Source organism: Microcaecilia unicolor, chromosome 1 (assembly GCF_901765095.1).
Source record: "Microcaecilia unicolor chromosome 1, aMicUni1.1, whole genome shotgun sequence".
Classification (NCBI taxonomy): Eukaryota; Metazoa; Chordata; class Amphibia; order Gymnophiona; family Siphonopidae; genus Microcaecilia; species Microcaecilia unicolor.
Window position 1 is genome coordinate 555457660 of NC_044031.1, and position 21449 is coordinate 555479108.

The 21449-nt window shown below is 39.6% G+C and overlaps 1 protein-coding gene across 1 annotated transcript in view; it reads left to right on the forward strand.

Annotated features, from left to right (window-relative positions):
* The window catches only part of DCAF13 (DDB1 and CUL4 associated factor 13), a 161749-nt gene extending 150625 nt beyond the window's left edge, over positions 1-11124 (forward strand). The window contains 1 exon segment of the mRNA XM_030217586.1: positions 9780-11124. Coding sequence (XP_030073446.1) covers positions 9780-9867 — 88 coding nt within the window. The 3' untranslated portion in view covers positions 9868-11124.
* The last annotated feature ends 10325 nt before the right edge of the window (positions 11125-21449 follow it).

Sequence of the window (21449 nt, forward strand, 5' to 3'; positions counted from 1 at the left end):
CTGTTAGTGCGCACTAAGCTTTAGTAAAAGGGCCCCTAAATGTAGTCATAGTCTGTGGGATAACAGCCTCAATTGTGCAGTCCCTTAGATAAATCTTTTTAAATACATTTTAATGCAAAAATATTAAATAGAGAAAAAAAATGTAGGTAATTAGGTTGCTGTCTCTCTCTCTGTCTGTGTTAATTACTCCCTGTACCGTGCTCCAAAAACCACCTTTGTATTGAAATTTTAGGGCCCTGTTTACTAAGGTGTGCTAGCGTTTTTAGCGTGCGCTAAAAATTAGTGAGTGCTACCGCTAGAGACACCCATATATTCCTATGGGTGTCTCTAGCATTAGCATGTGCTAAAAATGATAGTTGCATCTATAGCGCGTCTCAGTAAACAGGGCACTAAATTTCCTTAGGATCTGTTCTTGGCATTCCAGCAAAAATTGTCTCTTTTTAAAATCCTTCATGGAACAAAAAAAAAATTTTTCTCAGAGACACATAGAAAGAGCAAGTTTTTATGGGTTTAATGCAGGTAAAAGTGCTGAAAATAGTCTTCAGAGCACTGCCTAATCTCAGCAAGGGTAATTTTATAAATATCATTTAGACTGAGAGACAAATCAGACACCTATTTTGCGGCCTCTTTTTTTTTTTTTTAATTATTTAATGAAAACTCATAGTGCCTAAAATACTGGCAGAAACTGCAAGTAAAATAATCCACATACACCAAGAGCAGGTATACATGCACACATGTATGTTAAATTACCCTCAGTGTAAGTATAATCATGCTGTGTGACATTGAGCATACTTTTCAGCTTCTGCAAACGGGGTGATTCTGGGATTAAGGGTAGGTTAGGAAAGTAAACATGTGACATACATACCTCTTTGTCCCTGTCATTTTTTTAATGCCCATTCACCTCTTTAAATATATTATTTCATCTATAACCAAAGTGTGAACATGAAATCTTATTAAGTCAATGATACCTTTTATTGATTCAATGTAAGATAAGTCTTCACACCCCGGTTCATTTTTCACATTCTGCTGTCTAAAAGAATACCATCTTAATTATTTTCTGAATACTTCTATATTTGTTGGTTCATTGAAAGTACAGAGTATGTTGTGTGGATCAATGATACCAACTCCTACTTTAATGCATTTTGAATTAATTCAACATACTCTGTACTTTCAATGAAAGAACAAATATAGAAATAGAAAATAATTAAGATGATATTCTTGTGGACAGCAGAGTGTGACGAATAAGGGTGTGAACTGAGAGCACATGAAAAGGATTAATGGAAAATGGTTGCAAAAATAACTGGTTAAACAAGAAAAGGAACAAAGATGTGAGTAAGCAGCAGGAAAGACAGATCAGGGTTGGAGAAGGGGAGCTGGGGAATAAAAGACAAAAGAAAGGATGTAGGGTATGATTAAGACCTGTAGGTAAGACGATGCTTTGAGATGAAAAACAAGAGCAGGTGAATTTGAGAAGTTTTAGCTAAATCCAGCATTAAAGGAGAATTTAGTTAACAGACTGTAGAAGAGAGTGTGTGCAAAACTAGGAGAAGTAGAAGTGTTCAGAATGAACTTTAGAAAACCAAGAATGTAAAACGATTATGGAGGAATCGTGGAGAAAGGAACAGGATGGATGTAAGTAGAAACAGATTTAAAAATGTTTGTTGATACATTTTTAGGACCAATTTAATACATTTCTTGATTAGCTTTTGAGAGCAAAAATGCCCTTCTACCAATAAGGATAGAATGAGCAAAAGATGGCAAGCATTCCAGTGATAGTCTGAAGGGGGAAAAAGATAGGGGATGGATGAATGATCAGAAGGTGACAAGAGGTAGAGTTTTACCTAGTAGCAAGGATAAGTCACTTCAGATACGACTTGGCTGGGAGGAGGAATGTGACAGAGGTCTATGAAATCCTGAGTGGAAGAGGCAAATGCAAATCGGGTTGTTTAATCTTTCAGAAGGAGCAAAGAATGGGAATATGCCATGAAGTTATATAGCAATGCTTTAAAAAAAACCCAAAAACAATGCATAGTTAAGCTCTGGATCTCGTTCCTGGAGAATGTGGTCAAAGCAGTATAGCTGGGTTTAAAAAAGGTTTGGATATTTCCTGGAGGTAAAGTCCATAAATTGTTATGGTGGATTCAGGGAAAGCCACTGCTTTATCCCTGGGGGTTATTAGCATAGGATCTTGTTATTTCTTGGGACCTGTTTTGGCCATTGCTGGTAGCAGGGTATTGGGCTAGATGGACCTTTGGTCTGACCCAATATGGCAGTGTTTATGTTCTTATACTTTTTTTGAAATGCTAAAAGTCATTTAACTTTTTCTTTGAGCAGAAATGCTCTACATCTGCATTCCTTGCATTAGAAAGCCCAGATCTTTCATTCCTTCCATATTAGTTTCCAAAGTATTTGATCATTTTAACTTCAAATTCTTACATAGCTGGATTTTTTTAAATATTTCTTTTGAGTATCCTGATTATAAGGACATTGATGCAGTGCTGTGGTCTTGAGGTCCTGGAGGATGACTGCATAACAACAACACTTATATCAACAAGATAGAGTGAGACTGCTCCATGATGGCTTAGTTAACAATTATCTTGTGAATTCCTCATCAGTATGGGAAAAAGGAAGACAAAATTGTATGCTTCTTCATAGCCTAAACCACCTGTCTGAGGGCTTATGGACTTTCATCTTACCCCGGTGCACACTTGATGGCCTGGGAGGGAGGTGTGGAGCACTCCCCAGCAGAATAAAATTTAAAGCTTTGCCCTGGAGACTGCTGTTTCTCACCACAACCTCTGAGAAACCCAGATGATGAACCAGGAAGGTTGTGGTAAAAGTCAATGATTCAGGGAGTTGGTGAGGCAGAATGTGGACTGCTGGCTGCAGTGAATACTCTGGAACTAGAGAGAATTCATCCTGTGGTCCCTTTGCAAGATCTCTGGGGGTTCTGAGGTTGGTTTGATTTCTTCAACAACTTTGATTCCCAGTTGGTGAGGCAGAATGTGGACTGCTGGCTGCAGTGAATACTCTGGAACTAGATAATTCATCCTGTGGTCCCTTTGCAAGATCTCTGGGGGTTCTAAGGTTGGTTTGATTTCTTCAACAGCTTTGATTCCCCTTCCCAAGGTTGTGGCTATTCTGGCAAGTCCAGACCTGAGGGTGGAAGGAGCCAGAAAGATAGTGTTGGTAGATGTTTGGGAAGGTTTTCTAGAATTGAGGCTCTTCTTTCTGAGTTTGTTACTGAAACTTCATAATTTACAAAACAGTGTGGCTAAAATAACTGAGTAGGACAAGAGGATGGATGAAATTGAGAGTAAATTTGGGAATTTTTTTCAACCTTTCAATCTGCTAGTGGGTCCTTTATTAAGGATAGTTTGGCTAGAAGTGGTGGAGCAGTTGAATAAGCAAGAACCTAAGGTTACTGAACTTTCTTCACATGAGATATTTAGTTCAGAGAGGATTATGGCACATGTATGTAAGAGAAATTTTAAAGATTGGTATGTCTGATGATAAAAGAGTATCTAAACTATTCTATCTACCATCTGGGAAGAGGATTTACAATGAAGAAGAATGTGGAATGGACTCTATTTTAGTTTCAACAGATAGCGTGAATATTTCAGCCTTTTTAGAATCGTCTGCTGTAGATCCACATTTGTGGTTGTTTTGTGTTCTGAGTGTTAAATGTTTCATTTTCAAACACTATTTTAAGTTTGAAAATGTTCTTTTTTTTAGCCAGAGGGTGACTGTTTTTACAGATGTGGCTAGAGTTGCATAGAAACAGAGGAAAACTTTCTTTTTTTTGGGAGCTGAAACCTTGAGTGTTAGCTCTTGGGGCTACCTTTTCCCTCCATTTTCTGTTTAAATGTGTTGTGAATTGTCAGGGGAGACAGTTACTCTTTTCTGGATCCACTCCAATTAAGTTCTCTTCTTTCAACTAAATGTTCTTCTACCTTTTTACCTATCTTGGGATTATGTTTACTAAGGCGCGCTATAGGTGCGTTAACGTTTCTTAAAGCACATTAACGACTGACACGTGTTAAATGCTAATGTGCCCATATGTATGGGCTCGTTAGCATTTAACACGCCTTGACTTTAAAGGCCTATTAATGTTTATTAATTTATTGCATATTTTATTCTTTCTCATTATGTGGGCTACAGAACAGTTCAAATTTGTTTCTTTTTTAATTACTGGTATTGCTTGAATAGAATGTGAATTCAGGCTTTCTTTTCTTGATCTGCTGTTTTTAAATGTATTGTGATAAAATTTCAATAAAAATAATAAGGTATCCCAACCCTCCCCAATCCATTTAAATGCCTTGAAAACGATATGTTAATGGCTGAGGTACCTAATTTAGTTGGTGAATGCACTGCTCCTAAATTTTGGAGCTCTGTGGTGCTAGGACCATATTTCAACACGGAAAGGAAGAGGAAGGGGAGAATCATCCCCAAATGCTTACCTACCTCTGACTCAGTAGTAGCCCAGTATGTGCAGCATCTGACCCAGGAGTCCGGTGCACCTCTTGCACTCTTGGGATGTGGGACATTGGTGGCAGCACCTTGTGTATCTGAAACATTACTGAGCTGTGGGGAGAGGAAAGCCCCACAGATGCCATGACAAATCTATATGCTTTGTCCCTGGCTGATGGTGTGGCCAGTGTGATTCCAGCCTCATTGGGAGGAGACATTTCAGCACTCAGCTTGGAGTCAAGTCAGAGTTTCAACCAACAGTTTCTTTGCTGGGATAACTTGATGTGAATGCTTCCCTGAGGGGAGAGACAAATTGAATCCCATTGGAAGTTAATATGCTGGGAAGGAGTCAAGCTGCAGTGAATTTTGGACTTGATGGGGATAGAGGAGTGTTGGAAGAGCAAAGGAGAGAGGAGGGAGTGACTGATCTCTCTAGCTCCGCACCAGTGACGTTTTGTTTGACCCCACTACCAGTTCCACTAGCAGAAGTAAATTTGGCTCAAGTAAAGTCACTGGTCTCATGAGTGGAGACTTCTCATTGGTTGTGTTCAGCAGCTGTGTGATATCACCAGAGGAGCTCCTGTGAAGTTATCTATTCAGGATGCTTATTAAGAAACTTCAAACTGCCCAAAATATGGCAGCCAGACTCATATTTGGAAAAGCGAAATACGAAAGCGCAAAACCCCTCAGAGAAAAACTACATTGGCTCTCATTAAAGGATCAAATTGTATTCAAAACCTGCACCCTGGTTCACAAAATTATTCATGGAGAGGTCCCATTATACATGTCAGACCTCATAGACTTACCAGCAAGGAACATAAAAAGATCATCACGCACTCTCTTGAACCTCCATTACCCCAGTTGCAAAGGACTCAAATATAAATCAATTCATGCTTCTAGCTTCTCCTACATTAGCACGCAACTGAGGAATGCACTACCAACTGCCATAAAAACTATGCACGTTCTGACAGACTTCCGTAAACTACTAAATTGTTCAAAGAGACTAAATTGTTCAAAGAGACGTACCTAAAAGATCCCTCATAATGACCATACATCAAAACCTTACCAATTCAAGTTAACGTACTCTTTTTATTGGTTTACTATTCACATGAATACTGTTGAATGTTTTTTACATCTACTCTTATCCTTAATGCCTGAAGTGAACTGTAGATACACTTCTTATAACCTATCCTATATTTCCTGTACTTAATGCTACAATACTCTGTATTTCTCACTCCAGAATGGCGATCGCCATTACGGCATAATGTAAGCCACATTGAGCCTGCAAATAGGTGGGAAAATGTGGGATACAAATGCTGCAAATAAATAAAATAAATAAAAGTAGGATTGTGAAGAAAAGATAGAGTCCTTAACATCTTTGAACAACGTTATTGAAAGACAATATTTTCCTTAGAAATAAGACTGAGGATTCTGAGAGGAAGAATTTAAGATTTACTAATTTTTTAAAATCAAAATATGTTTTATCTTTGAAAATGTTGAAGAAATATTTTTTTGGAAGTTTGAATATCTAGTTGAAGTGTTTCCTCCTATACTAAGTGCTAATTATTTGTCTGTTATAAGGAGGCACCCCACCCCCAAGACACAGGGTCAAGGATGTCATCTAACAATAGATAGTTTTGAATTGATGGCAGTATTGGAAACATCTACTTAGCTGGTTATGAGAGCCACTCTATTGGTTTCATTTGGTACTGGAACCTGATAGAGAGTGGGCCCTTAAATTATTTTTTCCTAATAAAGATTCCTTATTTTACAGTGAAAAGTCAGAGTGTTCTCAGGCTTTTCTAGAGCTGCTCCAGTAATGTGTAGGGGGATTTCTGGGCTTGGGAGATAATACCTTCTTTCTTAAATTTGCTGCTAAGTGTATTAGTTTAAATGAGGCTAGTGGATTCTAGAGTGAATGTTCTCCAGTACTACATGATTTGCTGGCAGGGATTTTGCTGACTTTGTTTAGCTGCTTGGAATTGAATTGAACCATCTTTTATTTTATTTTCTTGCCTTTTTTTTTTCCATTTCCTTTTTTCTTCATTATAGTTTTCCTGTCTCTTCCTTCTCTGTCTGCATTGTTTGTTTGTCCTCTGAGCCAATCCAAATGTTGCTATCAAATCCTCAGTCTTGTTGATCATATGACTGTTCTCAGACAGACCTGTCGTCATAGCTATGATTTAATGATTAAAATTAACAGATGAAAAGCCCTTCAAGTGGAAAAAAGCAAAGAATTCCATAATATCTTCAGAGAGACAGTACAACATTCTCCAGCACATCACAAAGTGAAGATAATTAGATATTGAATAGTAATTTTGGTAATGCAGAATGCTGATGGACCCCTACCAAACAAACACACACCAATATATTCCCTGCTCAACCGGTACTTTTTATGTTTTTTGTTTATACACTTATATACCGCCATTACTGACATGCCAGATCGTAGTGGTTTACAACAAAATAGTATATACCTTAAAATAAACAGAAAAGAATGCCATATTCAAATAGAAAAGCAGCTGCACACATCTTGCATACAAAGAAAATCAGCCACACTGGGATACACTGTCCTTCTCAACCTGCGGTAGACACTTCCCTAACCAGTTGTACGGAGAGGAAAGCCAAATGCTTGCTGAAAGTAGTAGGCTTTAATTTTAGACATGTTTGTCATAGGAGAGAGCTCCAATGTGATCCATGATGGCAGGTCATTCCAAAGCTTTGGGGCAAAAAGGAAAAAGCAGACTGCCTTGTCTCATAGTACCCCCATTTTGGCAAAAGACAGCACCGTGCAGTAAGCATCAGCGGAACATAATGTTAGATTTGGTGAATATGGAATTGTCATGGAAGAAAGATAAGTGACAGTCCCAGATGTTTAGGGCCTTATGAGCTAGACAGAGAACTTTAAAAGAGATACAGTATTTAACCGGCAGCCAATATAGTTTGGCCTTCTGGCAATCACTTAATCTGAAGTAAAAATTAGTAAAAAGCAAACTCCTTTTTTTTAAATGTCCAAGGGTTTTTAATTTATTTTTTCAAAAACAGTTACAATCAAAAGAGATTATAACAACCACAAAACAAAAAAATGAACAGCTTAAAGAGGCAAGAAGTAGACTAACATAAAGGGTTACATTTTATTTATTTTTTATTTATTTTTGTTATATTTGTACCCCGCGCTTTCCCACTCATGGCAGGCTCAATGCGGCTTACATGGGGCAATGTAGGGTTAAGTGACTTGCCCAGAGTCACAAGGAGCTGCCTGTGCCTGAAGTGGGAATCGAACTCAGTTCCTCAGTTCCCCAGGACCAAAGTCCACCACCCTAATCAGATGTAAAAGTCACTGTTTCATTTGAGAGAAAAATCCAAGTTGTGATGGGATTGTCAACGGACCAAATACATTGTTTATTAAGGACAGTACCTAATTTCTGTGCTATGGACATTTCAAATTTGTGACATTGTAATACTGATTGCCGTAATACTGATTGCCACCAGAAATGGACATTTAATAAATGATTGTTTTTCCAATAAAGATAATTTTAAGGCAATTGTAATAAAGAGGATTGTGCTTCAGAGAGAGAGAGAGAGAGAGAGAGTGATTTAGAATGTTAGATTAAAGATAATCAATGAGTAGGATAATTCCAGTTGAAGAGGTAAAGTGTATTTATTGACCAAATATCTTTCCAAAACTGGAAGGTATGATCACATTTATATATCATATATGATATTGTACCTTGTAATTTCTTACATGACCAATACAAGTTAGAGGTAGTAAGACCCAGCTATTAACTTTTTTTTTTTTTGCAGTGTTCTAACTGGGTATATGTACGGTATGTGGTTAGGTTTAAGCACCTACAAATGCTCTTAAATACCGGACGTACATGTATAACTTATAACAATCAGTTACATGTATAAGTGCAAGTCCCACCCAGATTCCACCCATACATTATATACACCCACCTGAAGATTATACACTGTATAAAGATATGTGCTTGTATGTTTATAGAATAGCGCATACATGGATTTTTGGCATTTATGTGTGTATGTGCCTGTATATTATAGTCATTTATGCATGTACTTGGTATATAAATGTTAGCACCTTATTTATAGAATTTTCCTTTAGTGTGAAAGAAATCTCATAATCATTACAGAAAATTATTTTAAAAATAACAAAATGAAGGAAAAATCGCAGGAGACGCTTCCAACTAACTTAATATGTGAGCAGCCCACCCCAAAAAAGGGAACACAAGAAAATACAAAACAGGCCAATTCAATTCCACTGTCTCTTTGTCTCTCCACATGAGTCTCCATCTGAGGTCTAAGAATGGAATTGCCCAGAAAAGATTTTCAAAGTCTATCAAAATCTGGACCGTAAAAGCACTAATAATCAAAGCCCAGGCTGGGATTGTTTTATAGTCTTTGTCTCCACGTTTACCGCTAGAGAGTCTTTTTTTGTAGAAGGCTTTCTTTAAAATCACTACTGAATCCATGTTGATCAGGGTATTGCCTCCCCCCATCCTGCTGCTTAGAACAGGTCAGAGAGACTTACAGAATTAGGACTTCAAAGGCTGATGTCACTGTTCATACATCACATCTTTTATGGTGGTGTCCTCCTTTGTGAAGCTCTTAGACATTTTAAAGCACAGTGAATGTACATCTAAATACTGTGCAGGTCAGGGCATGCTGGTGAAATGGCTCCGCTATCTTATAAGTGAACAAAGTGGAAAGGTTTGGAATTAAAATTAGAAGAGGAAGTATTATATCATTTGAATAGTTAGATTCTCTAGCTATAGCTGCCTTAGAGGTCCTTTTACAAAGATGCGCTAGCGTTTTTAGCGCGCACTAAAAATAAGCATGTGCTAAACACTAGAGATGCCTATATATTCTGATGGGTGTCTCTAGCGTTTAGCGTGTGCTAAAAACATTAGTGTGCCTTTGTAAAAGACCCCCTTAGCAGTCCTCTGCCTCAGTTTTACTATAGGCATCTCTAGTTTCTCTGGATGTGGTAAATGCACTAATCCAATGGGCCTATTCCTGGTGCTGGAGGCGCCCCCAGTCTGTCAGGTATTTAGGATATCCACAATGAGTATTCATGAGAGAGATTTTCACGCACTGCCTTCAGTGCTTGCAGATTGCTCTCCTGAATAATCATTGTGGATACCCTGAAAACCCGAATGGCTGGGGTGCCTCCGGGACCAGGTTTGTGAACCACTGCACTAATCTTTTACTTTTATAATGTTATATTATTAATATATTTATATTTGACAATATTCAAAGTCTAATTTGACTGACTGTATCTGCATCTCTTCTCTTAGGGAAATGAATCGTCGCAAACACAGCAAACCAGGATCAGTACCATTAGTGCCAGAGAAGAAGAAGCACATTGTTGCTGTAGTGAAATAACACTCCACGGGCATCCTGTGTCAGCAAAGTTTCATCCAGCGTGTTTGTTGGCAAAAAATAGTAGCTGTGAAACATACGATTTAACTAGAATTGAAGCCTGCCTCCTGAAGGGTCAACACATACAGAAACCAGCATTTTGATCAGAGTACAAATGAAGTAACCTGGAGCGGTATTTTATTTATGTGCTTCAACCAAGTGCTCAGGGTGGTTTACAATAAGATAATCAAAACGCAGTGTACAGTAACAATGCACATGAACATAAAATAAAAAAACTTTACAGAGCATGTGAATTTACTTATACCTATTGATGTAGCATTAACTGTTCCACGTTAATTAAGACTCAGTCCTTGCCCAGTCTGCAACTATTCTTCATCCTGTATCATGCATTAATTGCCACGTTAGCAGCTAGCACAGCTTAGTATATAGGTCTCTTATTAAAAGCATTGAGGGTAATATACAGGCCACGGGCTGACTCAATGTGCACCTCCTGGCAATGAGTATCTGGGTATGTCCGCTGACCCTGAAGTTGACAGAGCACTGGCTGAAAGTAAGACTTGTGCCTGGTTAACTCGGCACATAAAGCCTTTTTTCTGCCCTAACTTTATGCACTCACTTAGCCGGTTAGCGAACTGAATATCATCACTAAAAAGCTAAGTTGTCACTTTGCCCTAACTCCGCCTCCTGACTGCCTCTAAACTAACCAGTAAGAAGATGGCTGGTTAGTGGGGATATTCAGTGGCACTATCCACTAGCTCAGCGGGGTTTAACCAGGCAGGAGCATCTCCTGTTTGGTTAAGCCCTTTTGAATACCAACCCAATTATTTTTAGCCATTAGATGTACTGCCAGTAGTGATGGATCTGCTTGTGTGTATGTTTTTGCTTTTTTGTATATCTTGACACTTCTATGGAAGTATAAGCAATCACAGTCCTTCATTTGCTACAGAATATTTACTGTTGTAGGACCATGTTTAAAACTACGGTAAAAATAGCTATTTTGAGACATGTATGGCCCACAGCCAATAATGTCACTTAGAATAAATGTTTTAAAACAAAAAGTAGGTACAATGGAATTATTTTTGAAGGGGCCAGTGTGTATAGATCCCGAATTGTGCCTGTTCAGAGTTTGTTTTTAGTAAAGGTCTGATTTTGATGCTGTGTAATCTAATGGAATAAGATTATATGATGTTTCTTACTGACTGGGTTTTTGTACTTAACCTAATGTTTTTGCTTCTTTGTTTGAATAAAGGATACAATTGTGATTCTGCTTGTCTAAAAGTGTAACATTTAAGGTGATTATTCATTTCAGCTCATTTATTGAATGTAGCAACTCTGATCCCTCTCCAGCTTCTGTTTTTGTTTTTCATATTGCTAGAGTTACAAGAACACACCTGAAACATTCTATAAAAATTAATTTCAAACAGAGGCTTCTTTTGAAATCTATACAGAGATTTGTGCATCTTGAAATAAGTATAATTGTAATAGGCTGAGCTGTTAACTAACTACTGGATCTGTGGAGTTGGAGCCCAGAAGACTGGAATCATATAATTTGTCATGGTAATTTCCAGTTTTGGTAAGTTATATATTTTGGGTAATATACATAGTTATCTGTCCAGAGCCTTTGAAGGTCCCTTATTGTGTGACCAGCATCTTGTTCATGTTATGGGTTTAATAGCTAGTGAAACTGTACTAGTCACGTATATCTATATGTGTGTGTATATATGCAGTTGTCTGTCTAATTTGTACTGCATGCATTGGTTCCTTTCCCAAGAATATACAGCATTTGAGCAAAAATAATAGAAGAGCAGGCGCTGTATTCAAATAACAGTTTATACTTAAAACTTGCCAACTTTATATATTTATAACTTTTTTTCAGTCTTCATGGATCATTCATAAAGCTTCCAACTAAGAAGCACGAATGTTCCAAAATATGCTCCTATTGTCACTGATAAACTGTTGCTCTCATTGAGCCAAATGCTTAGAGCTCTTACCCCCCCTGTCTGATATAAAGATTGATTAATGACATAAAAATTTTAAATCAGATAATTCATGTTACACCTTCTTCTAATGTTCCACTAAAGGTGCCCTTTCATTCATTGTCTGAATTGAGTTAACAGTGTTCAATATCTGTGACAACTTTAAGTTTTGCGACTATAAATACACTTACATGGACATCTCTGGGGAAAAAGTGACTAAAATAAACAGAACCAAAAAGTAGGGTTTTAATAAATTCTGTTGAGTAAACACTTTGTAATACAACAGTCCAAACCCCATCCTTTTATGTGGAAAATTGAAAAGGTTACAGAAGTTCAAATATGTAACTTTTCAGATGAAAAATCAGCCATTCTCAATATTTTGGCTACTGAGCAAAAATACAAAAGATTCTCCAATCAGTAAAAACGGAAAAGAAAATCTTTAACTGTTGCACATTGGGAAGAATAACCTGAATCATAGTTACCTGACGCTAGGGTCTACCTAGAAAAAGATCTAGGTGTCGTTGTAGATAATATGCTGAAATCTTCTGTTCAGTGTGGGGCAGCAGCCAAAAATGCAAACAGGATGCTAAGAATTATTAGGAACGGGATGGTGAATAAGACCAAAAATAGTATAACTCCTCTGTATCGTTGTTACATGGTGCGACCACACCTCGAGTATTGCGTTCACTTCTGGTCACCGTATCTCAAAAAAGATACAGCGGAATTAGAAAAGGCTCAAGAAGAAGAGCGACCAAAATGATGAAGGGGATGGAACTCCTCTCGTATGAGGAAAAGCTTAAAGAGGTTAGGGCTCTTCAGCTTGGAAAAGAGATGGATGAGGGGAGGTATGATTGAGGTCTACAAAATCCTGTGTGGTGTAGAACAAGTAGAAGTAAATTGATTTTCAAAAAGTACAAAGACTAGGAGACACTCAAGGAAGTTATATGGAAAGACTTTTAAAACAAATGAGAGGCAATATTTTTTCACTCAACAATTAGCTAAGCTCTGGAACTCTTTGCCGGAGGATGTGGTAATGGTGAGAGGGTTGGGGAGGGTTGAGATGTGGGTTTAAACATGCTGGAAAAGGGTCATGGAGAAGAGTCAACACACTGACAATTTATTGTGCTTAACCTTGTTTTGATATGAGCCACTAGAGTGGAGATTTCAAATAAGAAAATATGTTTGTAATTGAAGCTCTAACCAATATATGTGCCACATTTGGAATTTATGTTAATTTGTAGTTATAAAAATAAAAAGTAAAAAAATAAACATGATTTTAGAATTAGTCCACATAGATTGCTTCTGGTCTGCCTCGGATCCATGATGGCCACCTGGGTGCAGTTTCAGACTTTACCTCTTTTCATTTCATATTCCCGGGAACTTTAATAGTCTCTACAAGGGTGTTATAAAAGAGACAGTATGGTAGGAGCTAAGAATGGAAAGATTGATGCTCTACCTCCACCTATGGTGAGTAATAAACACCCTAAACAAGATTTACCAATTCCTATCAAGATGGCGATGCCACAAGAGATCTCTCAACTCCTTGATCCTATCAAGGCAGAATTAACGCAAATTAAAAATATGATCCGTGACAGCTCCCTGGCAATTACAGATTTGAAAGATGTGATGAATCTAAAATAAAATCTTGGCACCTGTCAGCAGGCCACCACCTTTAGGCCTTCCTACAGGTATGAACTCGGCTTACCCTGGAAGGGCCCTTCCCTGGACACAGCACTCCCAGAAGCAGACTCCAAAAATATGCTTAAAACCTCTTTATTCCATCAGCAAGGCCACAACATTTCCTCTTTCAGACACAGTCCTTGGTTACAGCACATATCACCCCTTGTTCCTTCCCCCCACCGCCCACAGTTTCTGGGTACAGTTTAAATCATTCACAGCTTCCCCAGCATGGCCTGATTCCTGGACACAGTTTTAAATCACTCACTGTTTCACCATCATGGCAGTGTTCTGAACACAGTTCAAGTCACTCACTGTTTCCCCAACATGGCACCACTTCTGGACACAGTTTAACTTACTCACTGCTTCCTAGCATGGCATGACTTCTGGACACAGTTTAAATCACTCAGTGCTTCCTCAGCATGGCATGACTTCTGGGCACAATTTAAATCACTCACTGCTTCCCCAGCATGGCATGACTTCTGGACACAGTTCAAATCACTCACTGCTTCCCCAGCATGGCATGACTTCTGGACACAGTTCAAATCACTTACTGCTTCCCTAGCATGGCATGATTTCTGGACACAGTTTAAATCACTCACTGTCTCCCCAGCATGGCATGACTTCTGGACACAGTTCAAATCACTCACTGCTTCCCTAGCATGGCATGACTTCTGGACACAGTTTAAATCACTCACTGCTTCCCCAGCATGGCCAGGTTCCTGGACACAGTTCACTACCTGTTTCTCCAGCTGGGTCTGACTTCTGGCCACAGCTGAAATCATTCACTGCATTACAGCATGGCACCTCTCTCCCCCTTGAGTGGAACAGCTGCTTAACTTTTCCTCCAAGCTTTCCCCAGCCTTGAAGAAGGTTTGTTATGAAGCCTTTCAACTTCTTCCCTTGTACCTGAGCTAGAACAGCAATCTCCATGGGCTCACTTCCCCAGTCATCTTGGGCTTGGATCTCCTCTCCGACCTCTTTCTCCTCCTCTACCTCCCATTCCATGGGCTCCTCTTCATTTATGGTCCCCAGCTGGTCCTCTCCCTCCTGATTATTCTTCCTCAGCCAATCCCCCTCCTCTCCCTCAGGATCCTGGGACTTGTAGTTCCCTTGCTCCCTTTGCTTGCCTCCAGGGCTTTGCAGGGGTTCTTGGAAACTAGTCCTCCTCCCTTCTCCGGCTCTTGGGAAACTTATGCCTCCTTGGAGGTGTGGCTTCCCAGCCCCTAGGACCCTGGGACTTGTAATTGGAATCCCAGGTATGAAACCTATTCATCTTGCTCCTCTCCTGGATCCCTTCTTCCCTGACCCTCAGGGGTTCCTCACACACCCTAACTGAGCAACAAGATATGCTTGATAGCAGAGTGTGGAGGAACGAAGCAGATATACAACAACTCCAGCAACAAGTTAAACTTATCAACTCGCTCAAGAAAGACCTAGAGGTTAATAACAACCGGAGTTGCAGAAGTAATGTGCACATTCTGGGTCTGCCAGAGGGAGCCGAAGGTACAGATCCGGTGCCATTAATTGAAAACTACTCCCCTCACTGCTCGGCATAAATTTTCAACAACAGTTCAAAGTTGAATGGGTGCATAGGGTTCCAATGAGAAGGCCAATACCTTTCCAAGGGCCATGTCCTTTTCTGCTGAAAGTGCTTAGATATCCACAAGCACTAGCCATATTAACAAAGGCCAAGTCAATGCGTAACATTTCTTGGAATGGTGCAAAGCTTACCATCTTGCCGGATCTGGCACCTGATACCACTAAGACGAGGAAGAACTTCCTTTAAGGCCCCAGCTCCATTTGCTTGGTGCACAGTTTGGGATGTTCTACCCTGCACGCCTGAAATAAAAACTGCAAGGGTCAAAAATTTACATCAGGCGTGGATATAAATGGTTCAAAAATACCATCCTGGAAGCCCAGGCCAAATATATCCCACGTATTAAAAAAGGAGGAAGGAAGACCAAACGACAGCTGACATGGTTAAAAAGTGAGGTGAAGGAAGCTATTAGAGCTAAAAGAAAATCCTTCAGAAAATAGAAGAAGGAACCAACTGAAAATAATAAAAAACAGCAAAATGAATGTCAAGTCAAATGCAAAGCGCTGATAAGGAAGGCAAAGAGGGACTTTGAAAAAAAGATTGTGTTGGAGGCAAAAACACATGGTAAAACTTTTTTTTGGTATGTTAAAAGCAGAAAGCCTGCAAAAGAATCGGTTGGACTGCTAGATGGCTGAGGGGTAAAAGGGGTGATCAGGGAAGACAAAGCCATAGCAGAGAGATTAAATGAATTCTTTGCTTCGGTCTTCACTGAGGAAGATTTGGGAGAGATACCGATGCCAGAAATGGTATTCAAAGCTGACGAGTCGGAGAACCTGAATGAAATCTCTATAAACCTGGAGGATGTAATGGGGCAATTTGACAAATTGAAGAGTAGCAAATCTCCTCGATGGTATCCATCCCAGAGTACTGATAGAGTTGAAAAATTAACTTGTGGAACTATTGTTAGTAATATGTAATTTATCTTTAAAATCGAGCGTGGTACCGGAAGATTGGAGGATGGCCAATGAAACGATGATTTTCTTAAAAGGTTACAGAGGAGATCCGGGAAATTGTATAGACTGGTGAGCCTGACGTTAGTGCCGGGCAAAATGCAAAAGACTATTATAAAGAACAAAATTACAGAGCATATTCAAAAGCATGGATTAATGAGACAAAGCCAACGTGGATTTAGTGAAGGGAAATCGTGCCTCACCAATCTATTACATTTCTTTGAAGGGGTGAACAAACGTGGATAAAGGTGAGCTGGTTGATATTGTTTATCTGGATTTTCAAAAGGCATTTGACAAAGTACCTTATGAAAGATTGTAGAGGAAACTGGAGAGTCATGGGATAGGAGGTCCTATTGTGGATTAAAAACTGGTTAAAAAATAGAAAACAGAGAGTAGGGTTAAATGGTCAGTATTCTCAATGGAGAAAGGTAGTTAGTGGGGTTCCCCAGGGGTCTGTACTGGGACCGCTGCTTTTTAACATATTTATACATGACCTAGAGATGGGCGTAACTAGTGAGGTAATTAAATTTGCTGACAACACAAAGTTATTCAAAGTTGTTAAATTGCAAGAGGATTGTGAAAAATTACAAGAGGACATTTCGAGATTTGGAGACTGGGCATCTAAATGGCAAATGATGTTTAATGTGAGCAAGTGCAAAATGATGCATGTGGGAAAGAGGAACCTGAATTATAGCTATGTAATGCAAGGTTCCATGTTAGGAGTCACCGACCAAGAAAAGAGATCTAGGTGTCATCGTTGATGATGCATTGAAACCTTCTGCTCAGTGTGCTGCGGTGGCTAAGAAAGCAAATAGAATGTTAGGTATTATTAGGAAAGGAATGGAAAACAAAAATGAGGATGTTATAATGCCTTTGTATCGCTCCATAGTGCGACCGCACCTTGAATATTGTGTTCAATTCTGGTTGCCGCATCTCAAAAAAGATAAGAGTGGAATTGGAAAAGGTGCAGAGAAGGGTGACAAAAATGATAATGGGGATGGGACGACTTCCCTATGAGAAAAGGCTAAAGCAGCTATGGCTCTTCAGCTTGGAGAAAAGATGGCTATGGGGAGATAAGATATAGGTCTATAAAATAATGAGTGATGTGGAAAGGGTAGATGTGAAGCGTCTGTTTACTCTTTCCAAAAATACTAAGACTAGGGAGCATTCAATGAAGCTGCAAAGTAGTAAATTTAAAACAAATCATAGAAAATGTTTCTTCACTCAACGTGTAATTAAACTCTAGAATTCATTGCCAGAGAATGTGGTGAAGGCGGCTGGTTTAGCGGGGTTTGGAAAAGGTTTGGACAGCTTCCTAGAGGAAAAGTCCATAGACCATTATTAAAATGGACTTGGGGAAAATCCACTGTTTATTTCTAGGATAAGCAGCATAAAATGTTTAGTACTTTTTTTTGGATCTTGCCAGGTATTTCTGACCTGGATTGGCCACTGTTGGAAACAGGATGCTGGGCTTGATGGACCTTTGGTCTTTCCCAGTATGGCAATACTTACGTACTTATATCTCTCCCTACACTCCTCCCCAGGAACTCTACCTATTGCGTAAATCTCTCTTATTTGTACCCTTCTCTACTGCCAACTCCAGACTCTATTCCTTTTATTGGAACAGCAGGTTCGTTTAGTGCATTCGCACTTTGGGAACACCTCCAGGGAGGTGGATAAACAACCTCTGTTACAGTTACAAACCATGTTGAATGAACTTCTGTACCAGAGGGTGTCTAAATCTTGTGCATATTACAAGTATTGCCTATATCGCCTTCGTAATAAAGGGGGTAAGCTCCTTGGTAGATTTGTATCGAAAAAGGAGAGTCCCCGGAAAATGGGCACTGTGAGGGATGATGAGGGTCGGCTTCTTCATACTGATCAGGAGATTGGTGCCTGTTTTTGGAAACATCTTGAGCATCTGTATGCGGCGCCGGTAGAAGCGGGTCTGCAGGGAGACAAATATTTATCCTTGCCGGGCCTGTCAGTGAGTGAGAGAGTTGATGGAAGCCCCTAAAACTCAAGGAGAAGTGGTTTGGGCCTTGCAGCAGTACTGCTTGATCAAGGCACCTGGATCCGATGATTTTCAAACTGAGTTTTATAGACTTATGAGCGATAAGGTGATAGGGCTACTAACCAACATGTTTAATGCCATTGTAGACTCCTATTTTTTGCTTATTGAGTTGAATCTGACCCATAATAATAGCCTTCTTTAAACTGGGGAAAGATGCATTGATCCCTGATTCATATAGTCTGATATCCCTTTTGAACTTGGAGACTACGTTATTGGCAAAGGTCATGGTGAATAGAATGCCAAGGGTGTTACTGTCGTTGGTTCATGAAGCCCAAGAGGGGTTTGTTAAAGGCCGCTCTATAGTTAAAAATGTCCGTAAAATTCTCCCGTTCTTGGAATATCGAGAACGGTCTCAGTCATCTATCTTAATGTTGATGCAGCAAAAGCGTTCAGTGAGGTCCAGTGGGATTTTTGTTCACAGTGTTGAAATCGTACAGATTTGGGGATTGTTTTATACAATCTATTCAAGTATATACTGACCTGAGGGCTAGAATATGTGTCAGTGGGGTTCACTCAGATTGCTTTCCAATTCTTCACGGGACAAGGCAGGGTTGTCCACTCTCTCTGTTATTGCTCATTCTGTTCCTGGACCCGTTGATAAGAGACATCTATGCTAATCTGGATATTAAAGGGGTTGCTATAGGCGCCCAGGTTTTTAAGCTAGCAGCTTTCGCTGATGATTTCTTTTAACACCCTTTTGGAGTGCTTCGCCAAATATGGTGACTTTGTGGGCTTTAAGTTGAGCCTTCAGAAATCAGAGGCTCTACCCTAGGCGGTTTCTGTTAAAATATTGTGGGGTGTTTCATTTCCTCTGCGATGGGTGACTACCACCTTTTGGTACCTGGGAGTTCAACTTGGGGGTGCAGCCTTGGGATTTATATGCAATCAATATCACTAAACTCTTGGAGGACACTAGACGCAAACTAGAGGGCTGGAAGCACATGCCTCTTTCACTGATGAAGCGGATAAACTTATTCCATGTGGTCCTGTTTCCTAAATGGTCATATGTTCTCCATATTCTTCCCCTTTGTTTGCTGAATAAGGATTTATTTAGCCTTAGTAGGTTAGTTGGTAAAAAGCCAAAGATACAATATAATTGTTTTTTGGGTAATTGGGCTCTAGGGGGACTTGGGCTTCCTAACATTAGGATGTATAATCAAATGTGTTTGCTCCGACATCTTTATGATTGGTCACACCAAGGGTGGATCATACACCATGCTCGTATGAGGCTGCCTTCCTTTCATCATACCACTTCAATTCATTGTTACAAGTGTCTCATAGAATCCTGCCAACATCTTGGGACGCAGCATGCTTCTTATACCGTTATGGGAAGTGTGGAGGTCTCTGGTTTGGGAATTGGGCGGTGATCCAATGGCTACTGATCAATTACCTATTTGAGGGAACTTAAGAGTTTTTGACGGGGTGAAAAATAGATCCTTTATTAGATGGGAGGCCAGGGGCTTCACTCTTATGGAGCATGTGCTTACATAGACGATCTTATTAGTTCGGGGACTAGGGAATGGGGGGATCAGTTTGCATATTGTTAGTTAAAACATTATGTTCAAAGTCTAAGTGGGGAGGCATTGAGATTTTAAAGTTGGGGAGCAACAGAGTTTTTTTTCACGTCCATATGTGAAGAAAAGTTGTCCATATCTGGTATCCACAAAGTGCTCAATATGTGGGTGGCAAGAAAAGACCTAGAGTTGGTGTGAGGCAGATGGGAACAAGATTTTGTGCACACATTGGACGATTGGGACATGTTATTGGCTCTGGGAGGCACCCCTAAAGTGGTTGCAAGTGCTAATCTGCAAGAAACATATTATAGAATTTTACATAGTTCTTATATTTCTCAATTACAACTATTTCATACTGGGGTGGTGCCCTCCACTCAGTTTATTAAATGTCAGGTTGCGGTGAGTTTGTTTGTTCTTTTGTCCTCTTTGGAGTTGTGCAACGGTCCAATCTTTCTGGAAAGCTTTGGTTCAGTTTTTTTTTTATAATTCTTTGCAAATAACAGTCTCTATGACACCATTAGTGTGTTTGCTGGGTAAGGTGCGACTTCAGGAGCTTGGAGAGAAAAGGAAGTTTTTATGTTTTGGAAACTGAGGCTTGTGGGTCTTAAATATTATGCAAACCTGGGTTTCTGCCGACTCCCCCTCACTTTGGAGCTGGAGGAATCAGATACACACATTAGCTATTTGGGAAGCTAGGGATGCCTCAGCTTTTTGTAAGCGTACTCAGCACTTTTTACATTTCTGGGATTCTTCTTTTAAGGTCTTGTCTCCACTAAGCCATAGCCTTTTGCTGAACAAACTGGGATCGTGAGTGAGTGAGGAAGGAGGAAGGGAGGGACTTGAGATCAGGGTAGAGATTTTTAGCTGGCTGTTTTGTGGGTATGGGGGGGCATATGTTATGTTCTGTATATTCCAGGAGCCTATAAGAACCAAGGTCTCTTGGAATTTCCTCAAGTTGGAGGAAGAGAGGGGAAGGGTTGATTTATTTTATAGGGAAGGGTGGGTTGAAGGATGGTTTTGGGTTAAAATTTGGTGATTGACCCTATTTTGGTAGGCTTTTATTTCCATGCTTGATCTATAGTTGTCTTGTTGTTTTGTGAATATGTTTCTTTTGTGTGGATCTTGTGTATTGATTTTTACCAATAAAAAATGTTTTCAACAAACAAAGGTAGAGAAAGGCTGGTCCAGTGGCTCAATGAGAGTATGGTGTGAAAGACCAAGGTTTGACTTCTAGATAAGGTCATAAGAACATAATAGTCATACTGAGGCAGATCGATGGTCCATCAAGCCCAATATCTTGCTTCCAGCAATGGCCAATCCAGGTCTCAAGTACCTGGCAGAATTCCAGATAGTAGCAACACTCCAAGCTACCAATTCCATGGCAAGCAGTGGCTTCCCCATGTCTGTCTCAATAGCAGACTATGGACTTTTCCTCTAGGATCTTGTCCAAACTTTTTAAAACCCAGATACACTAACTGCTGTTACCACATGCAATGAGTTACAGAACTTAACTATTCATTGAATAAAAATAATATTTCATCCTCTTTGTTTTAAAAGTATTATCATGTAATTTCATTGAGTGTCCCCAAGTCAGTACTTTTTGAAAGAAACAATTGATCCACATGTACCCATTCTACACCACTCATGATTGTGTAGGCCTCTATTATATCCCCCCTCACCCATCTCTTATCCAAGCTGAAGTGCACTAACCTATTAAGCCTTTTCTCATGAGAGGAGTTCATCCCTTAATCATTTTAGTAGCCCTTCTTTGAACCCGTGGAGGGGCATAATTGA